Source organism: Halyomorpha halys, unplaced genomic scaffold (assembly GCF_000696795.3).
Source record: "Halyomorpha halys isolate HHAL.00 unplaced genomic scaffold, Hhal_1.1 Scaffold455.1, whole genome shotgun sequence".
NCBI lineage: Eukaryota > Metazoa > Arthropoda > Insecta > Hemiptera > Pentatomidae > Halyomorpha > Halyomorpha halys.
The window spans coordinates 1,055,997-1,082,423 of NW_027111717.1; the positions used below are offsets into that span (position 1 = coordinate 1,055,997).

Below are 26,427 nucleotides of genomic sequence, written 5' to 3' on the forward strand. Positions count from 1 at the left end.
AAAAAAAAAAAACCCTCACAGGCAAAAACAGAAAACCGTAGTATAAAAGAATGTCAATAATTTAAAAAAAAAATATTTTTTGATATCACTTAACAAAAGTGTTCATAGAAATCAGTGACCTCAAATCATTATTTTTTTTCAGATTTTAATCAATAAAATAAGGATTGATTTTATTTTTCTTCTAACTTTCAATCCTATTTTATGGTGCAATATAGCTTTCACTCAATGCTTAAGTCATCAGAACTTTGTTCAAAGCAATGTAATATAGTAAACGAAACTTTAATGTAAAGAGATAAAACATCTAGATCCCATGAGGAATTAAAAATATCAAATGTTCAAGACTTTTAACTTATTGAAATAATTATAAATATTAAAAAATTCTGGCATATTTTCTGCTAACCAATAGATAAAAGTTTATATAGTTTTGATGTCTATTTCTTCCTGTGAATTCCGGTAGTTGCAATATCGAAACAAATCATTTGAAGCATGATGCATACAACTCAAAATCAGCCGTTAGGGTTTATGAAGTGATAATTGTCGCTGACATATTTTGTTAATGTAGACGCACATGTACAAATAATCTGACATGACTTATCCCTGTACGTTTTAACATGTTTTGATAATGTGGATTATTATATATAGTCCTGTCATATCAAGATATAGTCTCTGTCACAGGCATACCATTGAAATTGTGAAATTAATTCATGAGTTTAGTTCTAATAAGTTTTTAATAGATTATTTGGTCGTAATTAGAGTCTCTTGATGTTCAAATGGATCGAGTACATGCATCACTGTAGCATTTTAAATACCACTTTGTATACGGAGAATGGTCTAGTGAGCTTATTCTTAGGATTTCCGCTTGGTTTTAATTTGGAAAAATAAACTGATATCAGATTTACACATTCGAGTTTTGTTTTTATATAAATTTTAGGACCCATTCTTTACTGCCTCCCACATCAGCTGTACGTTTTGCCATTTGCACAATTGGTTGTAAGTTAGTCATGGCCAAAACTAAGGAAGTTGGGACTTGGCCATAATTAAGGCGACACGTCCAAAATTTCAGGACGACTATGTTTCCTCTGATTTGAAGGCCTAAGGAGTTTTCCATAAAGAGTTTGTTCCTGCCGGACAGACTGTCAAAGGTCAGTTTTACCTTAGAGTGCTCCACTGTTCGAAGAATCAACTCCGCCCAAAGAGAGATCATAGACGAATTGTTTCTACATCATGACAATGTGTCCTCGTAAACGTCTCTAGCAGCCGTCAGAGTTTCGACGATTTCCCTTAAATGCTTCTGTGAGAAGAGTTCCAGGAATCCTATGAACATTGGAAAAAAAAAACGTTTGAAGCGGGTTGTTGATGCCCGAGTGTCATATTTACCAATTTAAATTTTGTTGCACAAAAATTATTAATACATTTGAAATTCTGAGACCAGTCTTGAAACTCTGTGCACGCTCCATATAAATACATGTTATTAATCAAATAACTAACACAATTTCAATCTCGTTTTTTCCTCTCAAATATTTAAAAATAGACTCACTAAGGGAATCGTAAAACATGTATTGAGTCCCTAAAATTATACGAATATTAATAATTATTTCGATATTGAAATGCTTGACAACAATAACGTTGTGCTATGTGACGAAGGACTATTTACTATCTACCTTCATGGCATGGGGTTCCATTAGCCGTGGGTTTGTGGCAACAGCTGTTACTTGTTAATCGTCTATAGTACTCCCACATCGGCACGTTTAATCGTCTATAGTGTTCCGATATCGGTGCGTTTAATCAAGGCCCTTATAATTTTCCTGTACAAATGTCAAATTTGTGTTAAAATTAAAACTCCCCAAAAGCCAATGCCTAGTTCTATCTCTATATCTCTCATTTACCTGTAGCGTGATAATTGCCATTTAATTTTGTGTTTCTCTACTTACGATGACAATAGTTAAAAAAAGGACCTTTATTTTATTTTTGAAAGGGAAATTACCAACGATAACTCATATCATTTCATATTTTTTGAACTAATCATAGAATTCACGTTTTTATCGTTTCGATTAATAATATTTAATTAGTTTTCTTCCTTTCTCACTATCTAAAGTAGGGAAATATTGTATTCATCCTAGTGATAAAAAATATGTCTCCTGACCTTATACAATTTTCAATCGAATTTTCCGTTTTGGATATCAAGGGTCAAATTTGGTTCTGTTTCTGTCGGTATCTTGTCAAATCAGTGTTCGAGCATTATCGAACGTTAATACAAATTTGATGATTTTTTCAGCTACTTTCGCTTATGTATTCGTAAAAGTATTTTCCTCACTATAGCTGTACTTCAGAAACGCCACTTCTGATTGGCTCAAATTTGTCGGAAATATTCAGATATGGTTTAAAATGGGTCCAATATCAATTGAATCAGACTCCATCAACTTCTATCGCTTCAAAAAACTCTTTTCTGGGTACACCTATATTTTATCAATGGCTTTCCCTGTAGATAATTATACTATATTATAAAACAAAAAATCATTACTCTTGAAATATAGGTAGGCACCTAGAAATTTTCAGAAGGAAAAAATAATATAAGGAAATAAAAAAGAAGATAAAAGAAAAAATATATACATAAGGAAATTAAAAAAAAAAAAAAGATATAACAGTGAGGGTGGGGTAGCTACACTAACTTATTTAATTATATAGCTGATTTTTTTTATTATTACTATCATTACTTATTATTTAAATAGTATATATTTTATAAGTTCTTCATGCCTGATATTCAGTTTCTATTATTTCCTTACCGTTAAGATTTTTCTTCAAGGTGACTATTGTGCCCCCGATTGTCGATTTGTATTAGTAATGTAGTAAACACATAAGAAAAAAAACGATAAATGCATTTTTTAAAAAGTTTTTACATAAAATTTAAAAAAATACAAAAACTAATATTGTTTTATTATTTTTAATGATCATTCATTTTGTTTCTGGCTTTTATATATTTATGGCTGAATATGACATTGTTGCCTTGGAGAAGGATATCAATTATTCTGAAACAATGAGCTCTCTCATCTTCCCCGAAATTATTGCCTGACCCGCCTCCACCAAACCCTAAATTGAACTTTTAATTAAGTTCGAAAAAGGCTCTCTTTCTCCAGATATTAATGAGGCATTAAGTACACGAGTTTTGCCAATTCATCTCAGTCTCTGGTTCTTAAGAAAGCTTGAATTTTCTTAAAATAAAATGGAGGAAATGTGGTGGACCTGAAATTACAACTAAGTGTTCTAAATAATCACGAGATCCAAAAAGAACTCAAGATACATAGGTTGATGAACGATTTTCAGGTGCATTGTTGTTGAAAATATTTCAGTATCCTGCCTGTGAGTTGACCTGAAATGTCCTTTCAGTGAAGCAGGGATAAATCATGAGGGTGTATGGAAGTGGAATGGAAACTTGGAATGTCAGACTTGTCAAACGTTGAAATAAAATTCATTTATGAAAGGGAATAACAGGATTTCTATCCTTTAAATAAGATAGTTACAAAAAAGATTTTTACATTTAGTGTGCTTTATTTTTCGTACAGTTAATGCCAAAAAAACATAAAATGGCCCCTGCCACACTGTGATAGTTTCAGTCACTGTCGTATCATGTATGGCAGTTGCCATCATTATATTATTTAATGTAGTGGGAGTACTATCGTCATATGTCTGACTTGATACATGTAATGGCAGTGGAGTTATTGTTATGTTTTATGGATTTTGTTTAAGGGATGGCAGGATATTTATTAAAGATAAAATAGTTATTTATAGTTATTAGTTATGATTGAAATTGTTTTCCTAAGGCTTCTTGTGTTTTTATCAATTATCAATCAGTAATTATACATTTATTGAATATTATTAACATTAATTATTCATAATATATAGAGTGTTAGGCTCCACGAGGTTTAACAACTGGTTGATACTATCTAGAATTCCGGGAGAACGCAGTATCCTATTTGGTGCTCTACCTAAAAGCTTCCTGGAATTCGTATCGAAGACTTCTTGTTTACTAGTACTAAATGACAAAGACCCTTTGATGTTATTATTTTTTATAAGAAGCCAGTATCCAAGACTACCCACAACTCACAGCTTGGAACCTTCTGATGCTAAAGAATACAAAAAATTTTCAATGCATTGATAGATTTACGTTTACTGCCACATGTAGACTACGCCTTGGCAGTGACCTTTCCAACCTTATTAACTTTACAGGCCTTCACTGTTTTGCGATGTTACTAACCATAATTCATCCATTTGTTGATCAACCTACGTTTTTAGTCTCCTAATGAACCTTAGTTTTTCAATCGCGAAGAAATGTTTTAAAGAGAAAAGAAATTTTTTTAGTCACAGTTTTTTTATTTTGTTTCGCATGGTTCATGATCTGTTACTATTAGGCCTCAAAAGTGATTTTCCCTTTAAAAAAATACTTCTAACAATAAAATCAATAATTGATAACTGACGCTCCATTAGGAAATGGAGGCAATAAAGGATGGATGTGGCTTTAAAAGACGGAGCTAGGTGAGGGAGGGAGTATATCAAACTTGGTCCCCACCTTTGTCCTCTCCTCCTTTGTAATTGCCTATTGTTCATCAGTTTCCTTTGTCTTCTCCCATCTGCCCCTTCGTATGCCTTGTCCTTTTCACAATACCACCACCGTTTACATTATCCTATAATGACGGTGTGGTTGAGCTGACACGGTATTGCATTTAGTAGATCTTCCTCTGGTAAGGCGACAAGCATCTTCACTGAATCCGTTAACTTATTAGGTCGACGGAAAATTTATCAATGATGAACGAGTAGTTCAAAAGTATAATTGACAAGTTTATTTTATTATTACCACAAAAGATAACTAAGTTGTAGACATATTAGAGGTTTGGAGACCTTCCTTTTTCATATCTCGCATGTAAGTCAAAAGGTATCTTTATCGGTATCCTAATAATAGTTCTTTAGGAAATACTAAAAATCTAAGACACTCTATGGGTTATTAAATTGAATGAGATATATCTTATTGAAGTACGATTAATAATTCAACTAATTATTAATTATTATTCAGTATATGGAAGGTAATAATTTGCATTTTTTTTCTCTGTTATTTTGTTAGATATATTTATTTAGAGTTATATCTGTTCAATTTTTAAAAAACAGATTGAATTACCTACTTTACTTGAACCAACACAAAAAAAAAAAATATTATACACAAACAAACTCAATACATATATATATTGCAAAGCTGCTAGAGAAGCGCTAGTCCTCCCAGGTAGACCCGCAGCAATCTTAACTGCAAAGGAACTTGCTCACCCTTTAAAGGAATCTATTAATAAAAGATGGTAGGCAATGTGGGATGAAAGTCCACCCAGTAAGTTGAAACCTATCAAGAAAGATGTGAAGTCCTGGATTACATCAACCCGAAGTAGACGCCGTGAAGAAGTAGTGATCACCCGACTCAGAATAGGACATACCCGACTGACACACATCCATCTCATAACAGGAGAGGCACCTCCAAAATGTTCAAAATGTAATAGCAATCTGACCGTCAAACACATTTTTGAAGAATGTCGTCACTACACATCAACTCTGAACCAGTTAGGGTTACCAACAAATGTCCCAATGGCGTTGAGAAACGACGAATCTGTAATTGTAAAAGTCATTAAATTCATCCATCAGACTAACTTAATAACCAGCCTTTAATTATTATAATTATCTATTTAACTTGCCTTATTTTTAAAATTAGAAATCTGCGTTTCACCATCCTTTCCAATATCGTAACGATTATTAAACAAATTATAATTGCCACAAATTTAATTATAATTGGTGCGGATCAGTACACCATACCAAAGCTATGACTAAAACAACTAGGCCTTACCAAAGCCAACAACCAACGGGCGTTGATGACCAGGCTTTTGAACGCCCTTTCAAAACTAACAAACATATATATGTTGACCACTCACATGTGGCGCTCTAGCAACAAATCACATCTTCAGGCTATTTAGACCTTCCACTAAAAACTCCTTCGGTTCATCCCTCAAGTCCGTTCTACTTCACTAAAAAATCATTGCTTAAGGATCTGGATTAGCCATTTGTGACTGACATAATAAAAAACTACATAAACCTTTTCATGACTCACTTATTGGATCTTATCCTACTGCCACTAACTTTACTGACTGACACACTACCTCCAAATCAGACACTAATAGGAGATATTTGTTGCATTAGAACTATGCATGTACCTTACTTAGAAAGTTTCACAATTTATCCAAATACTGAGTAATTGTTTTAATGTAATATTTTTCCAGAAAAAGCAGGAATTTATATTATATGTAAAAAAGGCATTAGTAAATTTTCACAAATAAAGAATAATAATGTACATTCAAAAGTAGTTAAATTATTGATTAAATAAAATTGATATTTCTATTCCTTTAATATAATTAATTGCATAATTTTATGTACAATTAATTATATTAAAGGAATAGAAATATTTTGTAAAATATTTCTATTCCTTTAATATATATATTTTTTTATTTCGTTCTTATATAACCAACAATTTAAACTGACGATAGAAGTTGATTTGTGATTTAAGAAGCTAGCATAAGCTTTTCTACTTTTTATATCGATCCTAAGTTATGTAATCTAGTGTCATCGTTGGTTTTGTAGTATTTAGTTTGTCGCATTTTTTAAAATGACCTCAAAGAGTTTCAGCAATAATATTGAAAAAAAAATTATTTAAAATTTGTTTCTAATTTCTCATCAGAATATTAAACATATTAATTTTCATGTAAGTTGAAAAAATAAATAAACCTTAATTAGTAAATTATCCTTAATGGGTTCTTTGAAAAGGCTTTAAAGCAACTAATTAATCTAATCCTACTTAATCTTATAACTTTATTTGTAATATTACCATCATTCTTATTCATTATTGTTTTGTTTTATTTATTTTGTTTTTCCCAGCGTATTGCTAAACATTTTGTTGTGACAAATATTTTGGATATCCAAAAACGTTTACCTAAATTTTACATAGCTTTAGCCCTACTTACTATGGAACAAACCCTTTCTGAAATTAATTTTCTTTTTATTACATTGTTTTTAAGATTTTATTTGAGTAATTAATTTATTTTGTTTATGTTGTATATTATTATGTTTATTACATTTTGCTAGCACCATAACCTACTCAGCTACTACAGCCTCAATATAACTTTTCAATTATTTTTTGTTAAATAAATATATTTATAATTATGCTTAATATTTTAATAATATATTTTTTTCTCAACAGGCAATAGTGGAAGTGAGGTGAGGGGGGGAAGCGGAAGGCTCCTGCCCCCCGCTTATTCGAGCCCGAGGACAACCCTCATAGCCAGCCTCGACAAATCTATACTTCAGGTTAGTTTTTTTTTTTTTTTTTAATAATTTTTACAAAAGATATTTTAAAATGAAAATTATAATATTGTATGGTTTATGTTATATTCCAGAAACTTGAAAGAGTGAAATGATTTAATAATGACTTATCATACATTCGTATGAGTTAAAATCTTTTTGTATCTATTTTTTTCTGGAATTCATCATAATCCAAGCACAACCCTTGCAATCTCTACTTGTACTGAGATTTTGTGGCCACAGTACCCTAATTACTCTCCCACTAGCTTTCAGTACTATCTGGGGGAGTAATTATGAGTCCTCTGTTTAAACATTGTTCACAAGTCTAAATAAATAAAAATGAATATTATTCGCAAATGTGTTGGGTTGATTTCGTCAAGTTGATTTTTTAATGTTTATTTTACCTATTTTTCAAGTATTTTTTTTCAATATAATTGTACTTAGATAACAGTTTGCTTGAAATAAAACAACACATTTCCCTAAATAAATTATTTTTCATATTCTTTAGTTCCCTTTATAGGACAGGTAGTAAAAACGTCAAAGTATTTTTCTTTAATTTTATGAGAAAACTTGTTGTTTAAAGGCGTAAAACATTTTGGTTATCAACGCCTAAGTTATGATTAAGTCACACACACGCGCTCGCACGCACGCAAACTTTTCTTAAAACACACATACAACTGATTTAGATAAATGTAAAAAATGAACGTGATTAATACGAATGGAGCCTTGGAACTGGTGGTCTTTTTAGAATATTCCTTTGTTATTGGTATTGATGCGTTAACTGCTTGTATGATCGTGTTGGTAATTGCTTCTCATCCGTCTTGAATATTCGATTGGAGGAATGGAAGGTGGAGAAGCCAAGGATGAAAAGAGAGACCAATCAGCCCTATCCAATATCCGCCTATGTTTCGTTCGAAATGTAGGATTTATATTCGAAAGTTTTATAAGGATAGGAAAATAGTAACTTTTGTAAAGATCTGGCAGGATGTTCCATTCTGTAGCACTATAAAGTCTCGAGCTACAAAGAGAAATATCTATGGCGGAAAATGTTCCATGACTAGAACTGAGAAAGGTGGGTTCTCCAGACTTAAGACGTAGATCAAAAGGTCAATCAAATTTTCTATTATTCTGCCTCGTAAGTTTGTGTCTTGCAATCCCCATAAGAGGTTATGCCCATTAAAATCTCCTATGTATAATACTGGGTGAGGTAGTTATATATGATGTATATAATCAGATGTTGAGATTTTATTGACCGATCTTGTGGGAGGTAGATATTACAAACGGAAAATGTGAAGCCTAAATGGATAGAATCTACTACAACTTGTAGGTAAGAGTTAATTTGAATTTGTTCGGAATAGAATTATTTACGAATAGCAGTTTTTACCAGAATTTTTTTTTTCTTTGGCCTTTCTCTTTCATGTTTTTTTGGCCTTTCTCTTTTTGTTGCTTATCAGCATCCTTTTTCCCGGTGTCCTCGTCGGTGAACATAGAACAGCCCGGAATAACTGAATCACTCCCCTCCACGGCCCAATTAAGTGGTTGTTCTGATGGAGTGTAGGATGGTTCTGGGATAACTTTAAAATATAAATTAAATTCATAGAAAACTTTAAAATATAAGTTAAATCCATAAAATCACGCATTGTTGGATGTTTTTATTATTGTTTTTTTAATTACTATCTTGAAAAGCCGGAAAAGTATAAAGCCACTTTTACGGCTTTATACTTTTCCGTTGGACCACATAAATGTGGAATTGAAGGACTGGTTACACTCACCTCTAATAAATTGCTGGCTCTTAAATGTAAATCTTTGACCCTTAAATAGATTAAATTAAAAGAAAAGAAAGAAAAAAACCCACAAAAATCAACGTATTTTTATTTTTAATTCCAATGTTTAGGCAACTTTACAAAACTATTCGGTTGTCGTTATTGAAACTTCACCGAACACTTACAAGTTCGTATTTTATTGGATTCTATAAGTCACGCATGATGTTCAAAATACTTCATATATCATTTTGAACTCGGATGTTGTTTTTGTTTCTTGTACCATAAAATATTTCTGTTTTCTACCTATACCAGAGAGCATTTTAAATTGATTAAGTTCAGCTGGAATTGGATATTATTAATCTATAATGGGAAATAATACATTAATGCATAACTTAAATGTACGAAAGTGAATGATGACGTCAAATTAAGCTATTAGAGAGTCCTGGCTGGGTAGACTCCTCCTGTGGGTGTTATTGCAGTGCCTTATGATTTTGCCCTCAGAATAGTTATGTTATTTATTGAAACATAGCAATGAATCCTGACATCTGGGACCTACTTGATTATTTGGCCTCTACTTAGGCCATTACAAGGGTAGGTTATTTGAAATGTTCCTATAAGAATTAGTATAGATGGCTGAACTACTTATCTTGAATGGACTCAATCGCAAACTTCGTAGCCAAGCACCGCGGTTTTTAGAAATCTGATTTTAAATATAAGAACATTTTTACATTTCACTCTTAATTGAAATGTAACAATGATTTTGGGTCCTATATATATTTCGGGTTCTTCTCAAATCATTTCTTGTCACCTTTTCAGCTTAATATAATAATTCTGTATTAGTTAAATTCTATATAACTTAATTTAGTATTCAGTTTTGCTAGTCGATAGTTCCACTAGATGATAGATATTAGTCATTACATCTATTTCTTTGGGAACAACTTATAACAAAAAAAAATCAGAAAATTTATTAATATTGTACATAATGGATTACATTTTTTCTACACGTATGTATACATCTATGAATAGATATTTTAATCCATTTTAAATTATTTTTTAAGATTAATCTTAACTAACCATGCTGATTTGCAGTACTTTTTTGTTTCTATTATTATTCATATAACTAATGTACACCACGTTTCTACAATTACATATTTATATACATATGGGTTTCTTTTCTTAACGAAACACAGAAAAATAAAGACAAAAATCAAAACTAACTACATACTGTTAACATGCAATAAATCTTATAAGTCATTAAATAAAAAATATTAGTCTAGAAAAGTGTTTTTCTTTCTTTAATAAAAGCTCTATTTTTGCTACTGCTACTTGATACGGCTGCTTGTCTGCTGCTTGGCGGTTGCAAGATACGTCTACTTGGCGGTTACTTGATACGGCTACTTGGTGCGGATGGGCTTGGGGACCGGGGGCCGAGGCGAGGTGAGAGGAGCGAGTCGCCCCTTTCGCCCTGCCTCCGCCCCCTGCAGCTCGGGCTGTAGCGACTGTAGCTTTGCCTCCCACTCTTTCTCCTGCTCTCGTTGGGGCTCCCGGACCTCTCACGCCTTCTGTCCACAGGCACAACATTAGTCAACCAACAACAAACGTGCTATTCTATTATAATAGTCCATTGTAAACATAATTATACTCAACCATTATTGCAGGCACTAAAAAAAATCGTATGTTATTTGTTTCCAAGTCAAGTGTAACCTTTTCCATTGTAGCCTTTTAAGTCAAGTGTAAGCAGGGTGATGGCATAACCCTATTCTCATTGAAAGCATAAGTGGAAGCAAAAAGGCTACCTCCAAGGAGGATATATTTGCGTTGAGTTTAATAGGAATATTTTTCATTGTAATATAAACAGATACTGAAAACAGCCAGTGATTGACTCATATTCTTCCCCTAATCCTCGTACTCTACCACGCCCCTGGTCCAACATAATGCCACCCTTTTTGGCTTCAATTTTTCTGCAAGCTCAGAAAATACCATTATACTCCTTCGACGAGTACAACTTTTCCCATTTTAATCGAAGCTATTTACAATCCAATTGTAAGTTTCCCTTTTTCAAATCAAACATTATCGATTTCAATCGGTACACTACCGGAATTGAATTTTTTGATAAAAATCATTTTTTTTCTTTTATTATTAAAAAAAAAAATTTTAATTTCAATAATGACTTTTTAAATGATTTCAGCATATTTGTCTGACATTTATTAGATAATCTATACACTATGCTGAATTCACATTTGAAAGTAATGACAAGAAAGTTGTTTTTTATTTCTAAATGCCTGTTAATATTTTATTTATTAATTTTTTTTTAAAAGGAGGAGGAAGGTGCATTTTATCAATTTAATGATCGTTCATTAGATTTTTAAAGTTGTTAATTTCAACATTTTGTTCAATGGAGCATTAAGAATTAATTATTTTTTTGGCAGAATTCTTTATCATTTATTAGATTTTCGAGAATATTATTTCCAAATTAACTTTAGTGTATAATCCATGCGTTCGAATTAGGATTTATTGGTACTTTTGATGTTTTCTTCGATATCGGGACCGGATAAAAAATATAAAATATACATACAGGTTTTCGAATATCCTGATTATGTTTTTGGATTTGGATTTTTGATCGAGCATGTGCCTTTCTGTTTATACTTTTGTAGTTATCTTTGACATGGGAATAGTTTGATAAGATTTCTGTGTTCCTAATTCTACTTTTTTAATAGGATTTTTGATTGAAAATAGGCATTATTCAATTATCATTACAGCTGACAGCTGACGTTTGTTATGGGATAGGTATTATTTATTACATTTTTGAAGACGCTATTTCTCAGTTTTTAATCGAGTTTTTGATTGGCCATGCGCATATCGATTTAATATTTAATATTATTGTTTCAATTGTCTTCTAAATGCCGTTGATTATTAGATTTTCAAGGGTTCTGTGGTATTTTTCTTTAATTATAATTTTGTTGGACTATGCACATGCCGAAGTAACATTATAGTTTTGTTTTATTTATTTATTTTTTTTTTTAGGACTTTATTTACAAGATTTTGAAAGACACTATTTTTGAACTTACTATTATATATTTTGGTACGAATATTTCTATGGTGTGCTTGGAAAGTAAAATTTCAACTACACATTTTCAATAGCTCTGAACTAATTTTGCTAAATAAAGTCTTAAATCTCTCAATTACCAGTAAATAAATTTAAAAAATCGAAATTTCGCCTATCCATGCATCATAAGGATTATATTACAGTCATAAATTTCATCGAAAATAAACAAAAATGTAACAGTTATGTAAAGAGTTTATACCCCGCTATCAATGACACATGTTACCGTGTTGTTCGGGCCTCAATAATGGATGAGTGCAAAACATATCTTATCAGTTAACATAATTATTTCTGTTTAGGCAATTGCTCAAGATGCCTACTTCTGTGCTCCAAGTTTCCAGAAAACAGTCCCCATTATAGTTTTAAATATTTACTCCTTATTATACAATACTTTGTTTAATTTTTCTTAACCTTAATTTAAATAGTTTTCAGAAATTAAAATTGAATTTTCAAGTTCAAATCTTATCTGTCCGATTCTTGCCAAAATTAAATTGGAGACCTGTTATCAGTTTAATAAATTTAAGTAAGATGCAATCACATTTTAATTTTTTTTTTATTATTAAGGATTTGATCGATCTTGGAAGCATGAGCCAATTCATAAAGGCTAATTTCACTTGTTCATAGCTAGATGTTTTTCAGTTGGACAAATTAGAGTTGTTTCTTTCATTTATAACAGGAACTACTTCAGAAATTCCTGAGCAAGGACTGTTGTTAGGGTTACTTTTTAAAAAATGATAGATTGTTAGAGTAATGGTGGTTATCAAAATATCTCTAATAAGTAGAAATTTGTAATAGTTACTAATTAAACGTGTTTCATGTCTTAAATAAATGAAAAAGGTAACTCAGTATTATAAGTTTTTTGTACCTCAGGGTATTATCCTTGGTCTTATCCTTTATACAGTTTTACAGCTAACATCCCAACCCATCCTAACACTATCCTCAACACATATGCTGATGACAATTGTCTATTGTCAGTGAACAATGATTCTTCCATAGTATCCCAAACCCTCTAATCCCACATCACCAACCTTGAAGAATGGTGCCAAAACTGGAGAATTAAAATAAATTCCAATAAATCACACCAAGTCACATTCACTCTTCGTTGTAAACCCGTGATATCTTGCCCCACAGTATCCTTTAATAATCCCCACTTATTCATGTCGAACATATCTGTTACTTAGGACTACAGCTGGACAAAGGACTGACATGGAATCCTCATTCAAGACTGAAAAGACAGGAAACTGCTCGTCGATTCCGACTATTATACCATTTAATAGACAAACGGTCTATACTTCTAATCTATTACAAAAACTGATGTACATGACTATTATAAGACCTATCTGGACATACGGAGTTGAGCTTTGGTGCTCCACTAACCATCAAATTCCTCCTGAATCCAATGCTTACAGTCCAAAATCCTTCGTAAAATCCTTTATGCTTCTTACATTGTCACAAATCAGGTCATCCATCAAGACCTCAATGTTCCATATGTTGCCGATTTGGTCAGAACCAGATACCAATCCTTCCATGATAAACTTCCCAGCCACCCAAACCCACTTGTTTCTAACCTGGCTTCTCCTTCATTACCTAATAATCCTCCTAAGCCTCGAGATCTTCTGCTCTAGAAATGTTATTGGAGTTCTATCAATAGGTAGTATTCTCCACATGTTTGTATCATGTCACTATATCACCTACAACAAATTTAATTGTGTATATTTCTATACAGTTGTAAATAACAATAAATAAATCATAAAAAAAAGTTTTTTAACTTGCACATTTGAGTTGCTCCGTTGTTCTGTCGATATTTTAAAAATAGTCAAAGGAACTAAAGTGGATTACACTTTCCAGCAGAAGAAGCTATGAACTGTTATTGGTAGGTAATGTTTGCATTCCAATTTACTATCTGTCATGGTTATTTGTGCAAGGAGGTGATTGTTCCTTGTCAAGCTCAACTGCCAGGTTTTCCCCAATTAAAATTACCCATTTTATATAAGCTTGGTATGCCCTAAGAAAGTCTCTCAACAAACCCCAGAGGTTCGATCCAGGGGATGATATAACAAAATAAATTATTATCTGCCACATCGAATTCGAACCCGATTCCAGGACATAACAACACAGTATCTTACTCACTTAGCTACTCCACTCTTGGATTACAGTTTAAATCCTAATAATGTTCACACAATTTGATCTCATGTTTTTTCACCATATTTAATTGTAAGAACATGATATATATTACCTTTCGCTGTAGTAGTTCTTCTTGCCGTCGGCCTTGAGTTCGCTGGGTAATATCCTCTTTGGATATTGACACCTGAGGATGAATTCCTCCTGTTTGCGGGCTAGGTCGTCGATCTCCTTCCTCACGGTGGTCGGGGAAGTTGCTTGAAAGTATGGCGCGGGAGGTGCTATCGGCATGCTCCGGGGTTCGAAGGAGGAGGGGAACTGCTTCGGAGGTTCGACCGACATGGAATACGGGCTCCAATGGACGCTATACGGCAGCTCGTATCTCGGTGAGAAGTCCACTGGGGGTCAGTTCAGTAATTATTATATCCCATATTTTTTTAATTAACAATTAATTAATTTATATATTAATAACTATATATTATTCTTATGCCTAGCACCTTCTTAAGAGTAGCTAAATCATTAGACAGCTTACCTAATACTATCACTGAGGTTAGGAATAAAACTATTTTTATTTTGATGCTATAAAATTGTACAATTGGATTTTGGCGTTAATTGGATGGAGGAGAAAGGGGGATTAATTTCAAATTTCCTAACATTTCTGACCGGATTTCCCAACTTCAAAGTATATTCATACATATATACTCCCACCTCTACACTCTAGTTTGAGAGCCGGTGCAAAAAAGAATCGACATTATCTGATGAAAACGTTGAACCTTTGTTGCATTGTCAATGATGAAATGAGAGTCTTCCAATCAGACCATGCTACTAGTAAAAGTGGCGGCTGTTTCAGAACGTTAAACAAATTTATATCTTTAAAACTTCCAACAACACTTGAAAACCAAATTGGAAGTTTAAAGTAGAGTAAATATTCTAAAATATGAGCCCTAAATGAAATATTTACGTTCAATAGTTCCCGAGATATACTTTTGTTGAAAGGAACATGTCTTAAAAAATGTACTGAGAAGTCAGTAATTTACTGTGTTAAAAAGTGGTTTATGACGTTTTTCTTCATAAACTAGGAGTTTTCATGTTATTAGCCAAAATATATTCACAAGATTTGAATTTCTAGTCGTTCGGTCTAAACATATGTTTAGTGAAAAACTGTATCTCAAAAACCATTAGACATATAGATGTCTGATAGCATTAATATAAATGGTAATTTAATGTACTATGAAGTAGTTTAGCACGTTTTATTTTCGTAGGGGTAGTAGTTGTTATTTAATTTGCATATGAATATAAATTTTGCTCATAAAATTTTCATTCATAAAAAATATTATTTCTATGAAGATAAATGTTATAAGTACTTTATAGTACAATAATATAACTTTAATTTGAGTGCTTGCAGACATCTGTACGTCTATTGTTTTCTTAAAATAAATTCTAACAAATGATTATTCATTATAACGTTATGAAATGTTGCTTTTTATAAAACAAATCTCGGAAACTATTGAGGTAAACAGGTCTATTAGGTCTCATATTTTAGAAAATTTACTCTATTTTATATGATGTTCTGTTTGGTTTATTACTGTTGTAGGTAGTGTTAAAACATTGGGCTCCGAATGAAAAATGTATTTTTTCTTTTAACGTTTTGAAACATTCACCGCTTTTACAGGTAGCATATCTCATTCCTTTATTGGAAATGCAATAAAGATTCAAACAAGTGCTATCAAAGTTTTAATCAGATATTTTCGATTTTTTTGCATGGGCTCTTGAATTATTCCTCCTATCAGCTGCTGCAGCAACTCTCCAGTATTTGACTGGATTAGTATAAAAACAGTTTTATTAGAATCAGTATTATTCTTGATTGGTCTTTTTATAATTATTAAAGAAATTATACATTTTTTATATATTAAACCAGTTATGTCTTATTATGTCTGGAGCGTTGCAACAAGTGATTTGTAATGGAGGATGGGAGGGAGGGTAAAATACAAAATTTACCAACAATTTTTTACGGATTTCCCATATAAGACATATGTGGGTATACATTAGTTTTTAACTACATTGAAAAGTATATGAAAACAAAACCTTAATAATATGTTTTCTCACTGGTCCCTAAAAAATTATTATTATTTTTTTAATTATTCAAATAGAAAAGGTTATATTATCATTTTCCACATACTTCCTTAATTTTAATTTATTAGTATAACCTCAAAACATTTCTAATTTCTATATAAAATTTATATTTTGATAAAAATGATAGTGAAAATTAACTGATACTTTCTTGGTTAAATATTAACTGATATTATATCGAAGGTTTGTAAATTATCTAACTATTACCTAAACTTGAAATATGAATGATTTTTTATCATTTCTCTTTGTTAATTTACAAGCTATTAAACATTAAATTTTAAAGTTCAAAACATTATTAATAAGAAATTTAATTTAACCTTGCTAAAATTATATTACTTTATTTGTATATAAGTGTTTTATTTTAGATACTGTTCATAATTCAAGCCGTTTTAAAACGTTACTCAGTCAAATAAATCATTTACTTATTTTATTATATTAAAGTTTTTGTCAACTTATACATTATAACACAATACTACCAAGCTCCGTTTTTAGAAATATTGCTACTTACATTTTTGGCTTTTTTTATGTCTGGCCGTCTGTATGTTTCAGACAACTAATGCTGTAATAAATGTTTTAGATACTACACAACGCTCAGACGCTCTAGACATTTTTTGCACGAATATAAAAAAGAATGAAATAAACTGTACAAGTCCAAGCACTTTAAAAAAACAATCTATATTATATAATATTAAACACTTAAATTATATTCATTAGTTATACCAGTACTTTTTAATTCTTATCTTCCGTAATCCTGTTTGCTAACTCAGTTCTCACTCTTTCTTAAAATGCGGGTTTAGTTAATAGTTCAGTATAAAATTTTCAGTGATAAAAGAAATGATTTTTTATTTTACCTTACTCGACACTTTTTTTATAACAGACTGGTTTCTTTAATGACTTCTTAACATATGTTTTCAAAATTTGAGTTGTTTTGTAAAAAAAAAAAAATGAAAACACCTAACCAGTCATTTTGTAAATACTGTGTCGATATTTTCTTAATTAGAGATCTTCACATTTTATTTTATTTTATTATGAAGAGATTTATTTTCTTTGTACTTTTTTAGATTAGGTTGGCCGTATTTTAGAACTTAATATTAGGTTACATTTATTGTTTTCTGATTCGATATTCGCAATCAATCTGAACGTCCATGTTCCCTTTTATTGTCATTTTTATCCTCTTAAATTCGAGTTTTCAGGTTGGAAGGTTTTCTTTGATTTAGATTACATATAACTTATTATTTAGAATTAAAATAACTTGTTTATAACCTGAAAAAACCATCTATGTCAGAACTACATTCAATATAACCCCGATTTTTTATATTGAAATGTTTATAAATCACTTGGTAACTGTGTATTTCTCTTCTTCGTTCCATTGACTTCTCTTCCAACCAAAATGATTCAATCACGCATTACATCACAATCTCATTCTCTCATATCCTCATTAACTCCATCTTATTCCATATATCAGTTAAAAACTTTGGGCCTTCTACTTAACACCCGTCAACTTTTATTTTCCTCCCACTTGACTGCTTGGTGTATGGGGGACATTCGGATGACGACGAAGCTGAACTTAATCGTCTTATGAATTGCTTATTTGTTATTTATTGTTATTTGTTATTTGCTTATTGCTCATTGCTTATTTGTTTTCAGGATCACTGGAGATACGCTTTACTCTATCTATTGGTTTAAGTATTTCCTAGCGTCCTTTCTTATCTTAGCAATTACTTAATTAGAACTCGGCACCCCCACTATATCCTACATAACTTCCATTTCAAATACTCTGTCCAATCGTACTAGGATCTACTAATCTACCATGTCACGTCCATCTGACTTCTACCCTCGATCCCACCGAACTACCGTATTCGACAATTCCTTCTTTACACTAGCTGCCTACCTACCGGGCCCTAATCAGATTCACGCTCTAAAATCGTAAAATTATAAATAATTGGTTAAATATTTATAAAGAAAATTTGTTTATGGACATTTCATGAACTTTATTTTATTCAACAAAATCTAAAGATTGTTCTTTCTTGAGAAACTTTGACCTGAACGGTTACTGCATATCTTCTCAATGTGAAAAAAAATTGGTGCGTCACATATTCTCTTATCACTCTGGTTGAAATTACCCTCCGATAGTTTAATGAACTGATATTTCTATATTATTCATTACAAAAATACTTTTCGGTACTGATTTTCCAAATGAGCATTTCAATTTATAATTCGCTTTACTCCAATTTCAGCAGTTTTCGGAAAATAATTTTTGACATTATTTCTCATAGAAAAATTTGAATATTTTTTTTTTCAAAAGTATGCCAGAAATATAAAAGTATACCAGTTTAATAAAATTTACACTCTGCATTATTGAATAATGCAGGAAGCTTGGTAGCCACGAGATCAAAATCCTTCGGTCTGTTCGGTCAGGCATTTCCGGTCAGTTGATTTCAGTTAAAAAACTTAATGTGCTGATCACATACACTCACACCATTTCGCAAGACTTGAAGATTTGGTTACCTGCATTTCCTTCGAAAACTGGAATTCAAATTTCGCACGATCGCAATACCCTTAATGTATATTCCATACACAGGTAGGTAAAAGTAAAAACAATGAGGTACTTCTAGGGTTATTTCTTGTGAAAATAACTATTGCTTCTAATGAGGTTATAGTAAAAAGACGAGGACAATAAAATACCTGATAACAGTCTGCCATATAGATAATTCTACCTAATCGTAAATATTTCAACCGAATGCAAAGCGGAACATCCAGTATAGAATCCTCAAAAGGGGAAAGGACATATCTAAAGTTATTGTTACACTCGGACCTTCCACACTAGTACGGAGAGAAATAATTCAGAAGGCAGGGGCTTGGGACGTCAAAGGCAATCGGGTGGGCTCTTGCCTTCACCGCTCTCTTGTAAAATTCATTTCCGACTTGCCAATATCCCAAGAGGTTCCACAATTGGTTTCTAATATTGTTGTTTACACCGGCTATTGAAAACAAATTTATTAATTATAAAATTGTAAATATTTAGCCAATAATTATCAATGATTTTATTATGTTGTTATTACTGGAGCTTAAATTTGGTTGAAGTATAAGTAATAGCAGAAAAATTCTTAATTTCTAAAATTTTTGCCCCCCCCCTCCTCTTCCCTCACCCTCTAACAATACTAAGGTATGGTTTATGCATGTAGAGTAAAGAAAAAAAGATTAATAATAGATAATACATGTAACAAATAAAAACAATTGATGCTGTATCTATATGTGAATGATGGAACTAAGGAATAGTATTGCATAATCCTGTCTGATCGGCTGTGTTTAATGACTTTACAGTATGTTCAATGTTGATGAACCGGTCGAATTCGCACATCTGTCAAACGAAGCTAGATTTTTATAATTTTATTATTTATAACGAGTTAAAATGGACCATTACATCAGGAATACGTAGCTTCAGGTCTCTTATGATGAAGATTGAGCCAGATGGTAATAAAGTTTGACAAAGAGGAGGAGTGAAGTAGACACCATGCTATATATTGGAGCTAAGTAGCTCTTTGCCATCTGGAAGTACTTAAAAGATCTTCTTTATTGTTTCCATGGGGGGACCCTAAGGAGCCTTCGTCGGTTCCCTTTCTCAGTAATCTTATAATATTAGTCTTTCCGGTGTGTTTGATGTTATTTTAGGAACACCAAAGATGGGGAAAATAAACGGAAGATAATAGTCTAAGTTAACTAAAGATGACTTTGCTCAAAATGAACGATTCACTCAAAATGAACATACTGGTTCAACATATGGTTCAACCATGAACATATGGTTTAACTTTGCTGAAGGAACCTCTTATCTTATCAGTAAAATTATGGTATCAGAAAAAGTTTCAAAATATGACGGGTGTTAACAATATTATTCAAAACGAGCATAATGCAATAAATTTATTATATCGTAAAATATCTATCAATGAATCTACATAGTGAAATGGGATCTAATTTAAGAGGCAGTCATTTCATTACACCTTGGGGTGATCTATTCTCCAGAAGTTACCCTCTCCGATCCCCCCTACCTCTCGGGATTAAACTGGATACCTTCCAGCTGGACCCGGAATTTCTTCTCTTTCGACTTTCCTTTGTCGAATCGGTTCTTTTGCCCAATTAGTTTCTTCTTCGCTCTCTTGCTTTACTACCTTGCCACGTGTATCGGTCCGCTAACTTGTTTTAGTTAATTTTGTTCTAAACCGAATTATCGTTGTTCGTTAATAATGAGTTTTAAGTCTATTCTCAGTGGATTAAATATTTATTGAGCTCTATTTACAATAGACACGTCTTGAAATGAGATGAGTTTGAAAAATTATAGCCTGATCCACAACCGATCTGAACATTCATTGGTGAAAGGTTAGGAATTACTTATTTCTCATTTCATAGTTCGTTGTAATAAAATAAAGATTAATTAAAGCGATAGTTTTAATGCATACCCTATGCTCAAATAGAAGAGTATCAATTAAATTGATATTTAATATGTTAAAAAAAAAGGAAGAGAAAACTAACCTAGCTATACCTGTAATATACTAAAAGTGTTATTATTAGAAGATGATTTCAGCTACGGATTTCAGGATAAATACAAAGATATTATAAAATTAGTAATTTATTTAAGATACATTTGAAAATATTAAAATATTAGAAAACCACATTTGTTATTTTAATTTTTTTTTAAATGATAAAAGATGATGAGTATTTTGATTTTGATTTCCTATCGATCATTCAAAGTCAATCGATGGCTTTGCCACCTTGAATTGTTGGCTCCTACACGGTCAGTCGGAATGTCAGTCATTCAAAAGACAGACTGACGCGACTGATTACAATCATGAAGACCCCTAACTATATGCTTACTTGTTACTGAGAAATCTATCTTGTGTAGTGTCTCTTTCGATGCATAATAAACAGAAGTATTTTTTCGCTAATATTAGAGGATTTACTTTAAATAATAAAGTAAAACGCATTATATATATAACGAACCACTTCCACTTTCACCTCCTCTTCAAATTTTACAAAATGTATGGGTCCGTTTAAGGCTGTGATATGCCGACCTTTGCTATGTTAGGACTAAGTTTGGCAACAAGGCGCAAATGTCCACCCTCCTTATTTCGTGATGTCTGCTGTATTTCCCTCGTTAGTAAAATCATAACTGAATTATGATCATAATGAAAAGGTGACGTTTTATTTTTGTGTACTTAGGATCATTTATCTCTTACTTTTTAAACGTTTAAGTAATAATTATGCTGTGTATGAAGCAGATAGGCAATTTTAATATATTGATATTTGGTTAGTACAACGGATGGAAGATGCCATAGTCTTCAAGATATATGAAAAAAAAAAATTGTTATGTTTTAATTTGTTCATGCTATCTTAGGTCTTCCAGTAAGGAATGATATTCTCTTTTCTTTAGTCATAAAAATTTCATCATTGCATATCATATCATAGCTCTATGTTTCAACAGATATTTATTTTCAATATTCCTCTTGTTTAATCCTTTAACAATTGACTACTAACTCTCCCTGTCTGATTGGATGGCCACACTCAGTATGTTCCAAAATCGCAATTATACAAGCAGTGGCATTAGCCATGTCATATGTGGAGTAAACTTGGGAAGCAAATATTTGCCAATGTATGTTGGGCCAATCTTGGCAAGACTGCGGCCCTATCTATAGTAGATGAAACATCATTTAAAATTTCATCAGGATTGATTTATTGAATTCAGGACTCTCTGTATAAAAGCTCATTAAGAAATACATTAAATAGCTTGGTCCAAAGAAGCTGTTGGACCACTGACGATGTGGTTATCTCTATTGCTTAAACACTTCTGGAAGCTGTACATTCGTCGTTATCTTATCAGTGCCCACTTTCCGACTTACAGCAGCTTGTAAATCTATTAACTGTCTTATCTGGCAACTTAATTTCACGGCTTTTAGGATTCGATGATGAGCGGTTTATGCCCTCCGGAAAATAATTTAATGGAATATTTCAAGACCTACCTGTTTAATTATAAAAATATATATACTTTTTTTTAATAAGAGATAATATTGTTCATTTATATATTTATATTTTGAACGTTTGTGATCATCATGATGGCCAATCATTGACCATAGTTAATTCACAGTATTCTCTTACACTTTTATGTGTTTATTGTAATATAAAATCAATAGATTTTAGGATTTCTCAAGGTCCTAATAATAAACATGAAGGCCAAAGGAACTCGAAGGATTTATTTAAGGATCAGCTCGTTACTAAGCCCTACAACCTTACCTGGGTGTAGGTCCCTTAATTCAGTGTAGTGTAGTCTTCTAAATTTTCCGTTAATTCATCCTTTTTAGGTTCAAATATTTTATATAATATTAACAGTTATAATAAAATATTAACAGTTCTCATCACAAAATTCTTTATTGTTTTGTGATGACAACTGTTAATATATTTCAAATAAACAAAATTAAAAGCACTTTTTAGGAATTTTTTTTAAAAATTCGCCATATAAGCCCTATAAACTAAATTTAACAGGAACCTAAACAAAATCTGATTAAGTCAATGAGGATTACATCCAATTGATATTAAAGATTTAATTGTACATTAATATGACGAGATTAATCAAAATCATTAAAGCTTTTTTCTATTTAATAATAAAAAATGTGAAAACTCCATTTTATTTAGTGGCACATTCGGTAAGTTCACTTATTACTACTTTACTACGGTAAGTTTCTGCCATATCCCCGTCTTGAATATGTTATTTCATTTAGATAAATACAATTTTTATTAATTTTCGTCTCAAAACATTTTTATTCCATGTATAAGTCCGACGTTTAGGCCACCCTCAAGAAGAATCTTAATATAATTTTAGAAATAAAACATTTAAAAAATTACCTCATGCAGGCTATTCTGCCCAGGTCATTTCTATCAGTCCTCAAATTACCCAATTAGTCAATTTTTCAGATTCAAATAAGAAATAAAAATTATTTATCACAGTCAACAGTAAAATTTATCATAACAATCTTTTATTAATTTATCTGTTTATGATAAATTTAACTGTTGAATGTGATAAATAATTTTAATTTTTTATTTTAATATGAAAAAGAAAACTTATTCATAAAGACCTTAACATCCCATTCGTTGCAGATTTGACCCAAAACAGATATGCGTCTTTTTATTCCAAACTCCTTAACCATCCTAACCCATTAATTCTTAATCTTTCATCCTTAACAATCCCTGATAATCCTCCGAGGCGTCTGAAAAGAAGATGGCCACGGGACCTTCTAGTTTAAATTAATGTTTGAAGTACCACCAATGGGTGGTTCCTTCCCAAGATTTTCAAGTGTATATGAAACATACTACATATTTACCTATTGTATCATTTTGTACAGTTGTAAATTACAATAAATTAATAATTTAAAAAAAAAATATGAAAAAGTGACTAGTTAGGGTAATTTGAGGACTGATAGAAATGACCTGAGCAGAATAGCCTGCATGAAGTAACTTTTCAAATGTTTTGTTTCTAAAGTTGTAAGATTGTCCTTAAGGATGGCCGAAACGTCGGAATTATAAATGGGATAAAAAAAAATTTATTTATTTAAACAATAATAACCTGTATCAAGAAAGTGTTAAGATTATAAATATGTTATTTCAGTTACGTAGATTTTTTTTTTTTTAGCTTGCTATTCACATAGACAATATGATACTTGGTTATTTTGACTCAGAGGATCCCGAATTGAAACAAGCATCTATTTCCGTCGAAAACTGGAATTTCGCACGATCGTAAAACTTTCTCTTACTATATACGGTATATATAGTTTAATGAAAGTTAAAATGTACCATTATGATCATCATCAATAAAAATTGTTTGGCCATTAGTACTTTCTGTAATATTACATTCTCTTTTTTGGTTATGTACACACATATTTACTCTTGTATATTGAAAAATAAAATAGGGATATTCATGATCTCTAGTTTAACATGTTAAAACGTGTTAAATGGGAAAACTTATGTTAAAAGCAGAAATATTTCCTTCTTTTACCATGTTTAAACGATATAACATGTAACATGGTTGAGAGCCTGCTACTAGGTCTGTTAAATGGAGAATGGCGTCACGAAACAGTCCAGCTGAACTTGTCGCCGTTTTATTTGTTGTCGTGTTATGTTACTTACTGGTAGTTCGTGTTTTGTTTTGATTTTTTCTTTTGCCTTGTGTTCTAGACTTTTTAAAAAAATACAATCAGAAGCCAAACTTTTACACTTTTACTTTTCACTTATTTTAGGAATGTTGTAAAAAATTACTGTAATCAGAACTTAGAAGTAAACAATAACATGGAGTTTTGGAAGGAAAAGATACTAAACTAAGTTGCTCAGAAAATCCGCTTAGAGTTTTTTCAAGGTTGTTGAATCGATTATTAGAATGATGAGTGAGTAGGTAAATTATCTGAAAATAATAACTACTTCTTGGCTATGATTATAGAGCCATATTTAAACCGTTAGTACTGATGCGATATTAGCCATGAGACAGTAGCTGTTTAGTTTTAGCCAAAGTTAATATTCATAGGAGCACGGGCGCAGATGGCGTTTATCCGGCTAAGCATCCGTTTACTTCCGCCATCAGTGGAAGCGCCAGCCCGCATAATGAGCCATGTATCTCAAACCGCTATTATATCTTATATTAAATATTACTAATAAATTGTAAATATAAAATATTTGCTTCTTATTATATTTCTTGCTGTTCTCCGCGGTTTCACCCGTGGTAAGGTCGTTAATGAAACACAAAGGAACCATTCTTTAAAAATCGAAACCAATAAAAAATATAATAAATTTTTGTGAAATTTGATGGCTTTGCATGTACTGACGAAGTTCTTTTAGAACGTGATATGTTATAAGTTCTTTAAAGAAAACTTCCCTCAGCGTAAACTATAACTCCTTTCTCCCTGTAGTTAATATGTACACTGGGACACAAAATATTTCAGTATATAAGTAGGAAGATACACCTACTGCTGATGGACCAGGAAAGAACTGCCAGAAAGATATATGAGACTCGCGTGGAGGGAAGAAGACCAAGAGGAAGAACACGCATTTCCTGGGAGGAGAGTGTTAAGGAGGCGTTCAGGAGGCGGGATATGGACTGGAGTAGGAGAAGAGAAATGATCCAAGAGCGAGATATCTGGTCCAGACTCGGCAGATTGTAACCCCTCACTGCGGGGATAAAATGAAGATGATGAACTAGGAAGATTAGTCCTAAACACCGTTTTAATCATTGAGATTAAAATACATTTATTTATTCCAACTCGTTTCAGAAAAAAAACAAAAACATAAGAGACAGATTACAGAAGACAGAGACATAATTAAATTAAATTACAATACAGATATTAATAACCCATATTTTAGCGGTTATAAACCCCTTAAACGGGAAATTTACGCGCCGTCAACACCAGTGAAGGCCTGAATTTGGGCCGAAACGTCTGAAATTTTAAAAGAAAAGTTTCACGGAACGCAACGCCGACCATCTCCTCTATTTTGGATCGAAAGTATGCAATAAACACATAATTGCTTTTTTAATTCATCCCAATTTTAAAAAAAATTGATCATAATTTCTTAATCCATCTCTGAATAAATGTTTTCAGAAATTATTGTATTAACTTAATATTAGGGCCCTGAAGCCTCTTGCAGGAGTAAGTGTATTTATTAGTATAAATTCTCTTGGTGTACCACTTAAAACCACCATATCCCCCTCAGCACTATTCTAGGAGTGCTTATAGCTCACTACATGCGCACTATGTTATTTACAGTTGGTTTACATCTGTATTTTAAGATTACCATGACAAGTCTAATAAAACCATCAAATTTGATATGAATGTACCTGTAGCAGTCAGCGAGCCAGCACGTAGTACCGCTATATCCCACCAGGGGCCAGCACTACAAGCG

At 31.8% G+C, this 26,427-nt stretch overlaps 1 protein-coding gene and 1 long non-coding RNA gene across 10 annotated transcripts in view; one reads left to right on the plus strand and one right to left on the minus strand.

Moving 5' to 3' along the window:
• The window catches only part of LOC106682966 (dystrophin), a 616,519-nt gene that overhangs the window by 567,634 nt on the left and 22,458 nt on the right, over nt 1-26,427 (plus strand). For all 8 annotated transcript variants that reach the window (XM_067049744.1, XM_067049742.1, XM_067049748.1 and 5 more), the window contains one exon: nt 7,280-7,386. In XM_067049744.1, the coding sequence (XP_066905845.1) occupies nt 7,280-7,386 (107 nt within the window). The remainder of the gene's footprint in view (nt 1-7,279; nt 7,387-26,427) is intronic.
• LOC106682975 (uncharacterized) lies at nt 10,410-17,397 on the minus strand. 2 transcript variants are annotated; one of them, XR_010844020.1, is made up of 3 exons: nt 17,224-17,397; nt 14,483-14,765; nt 10,410-10,705 (listed from the first exon to the last, which is right to left on the minus strand). It is a non-coding gene; the product is annotated as an uncharacterized lncRNA (long non-coding RNA). The 2 variants fall into 2 exon arrangements; XR_010844019.1 differs by having other exon boundaries at nt 10,410-10,702; nt 17,224-17,396.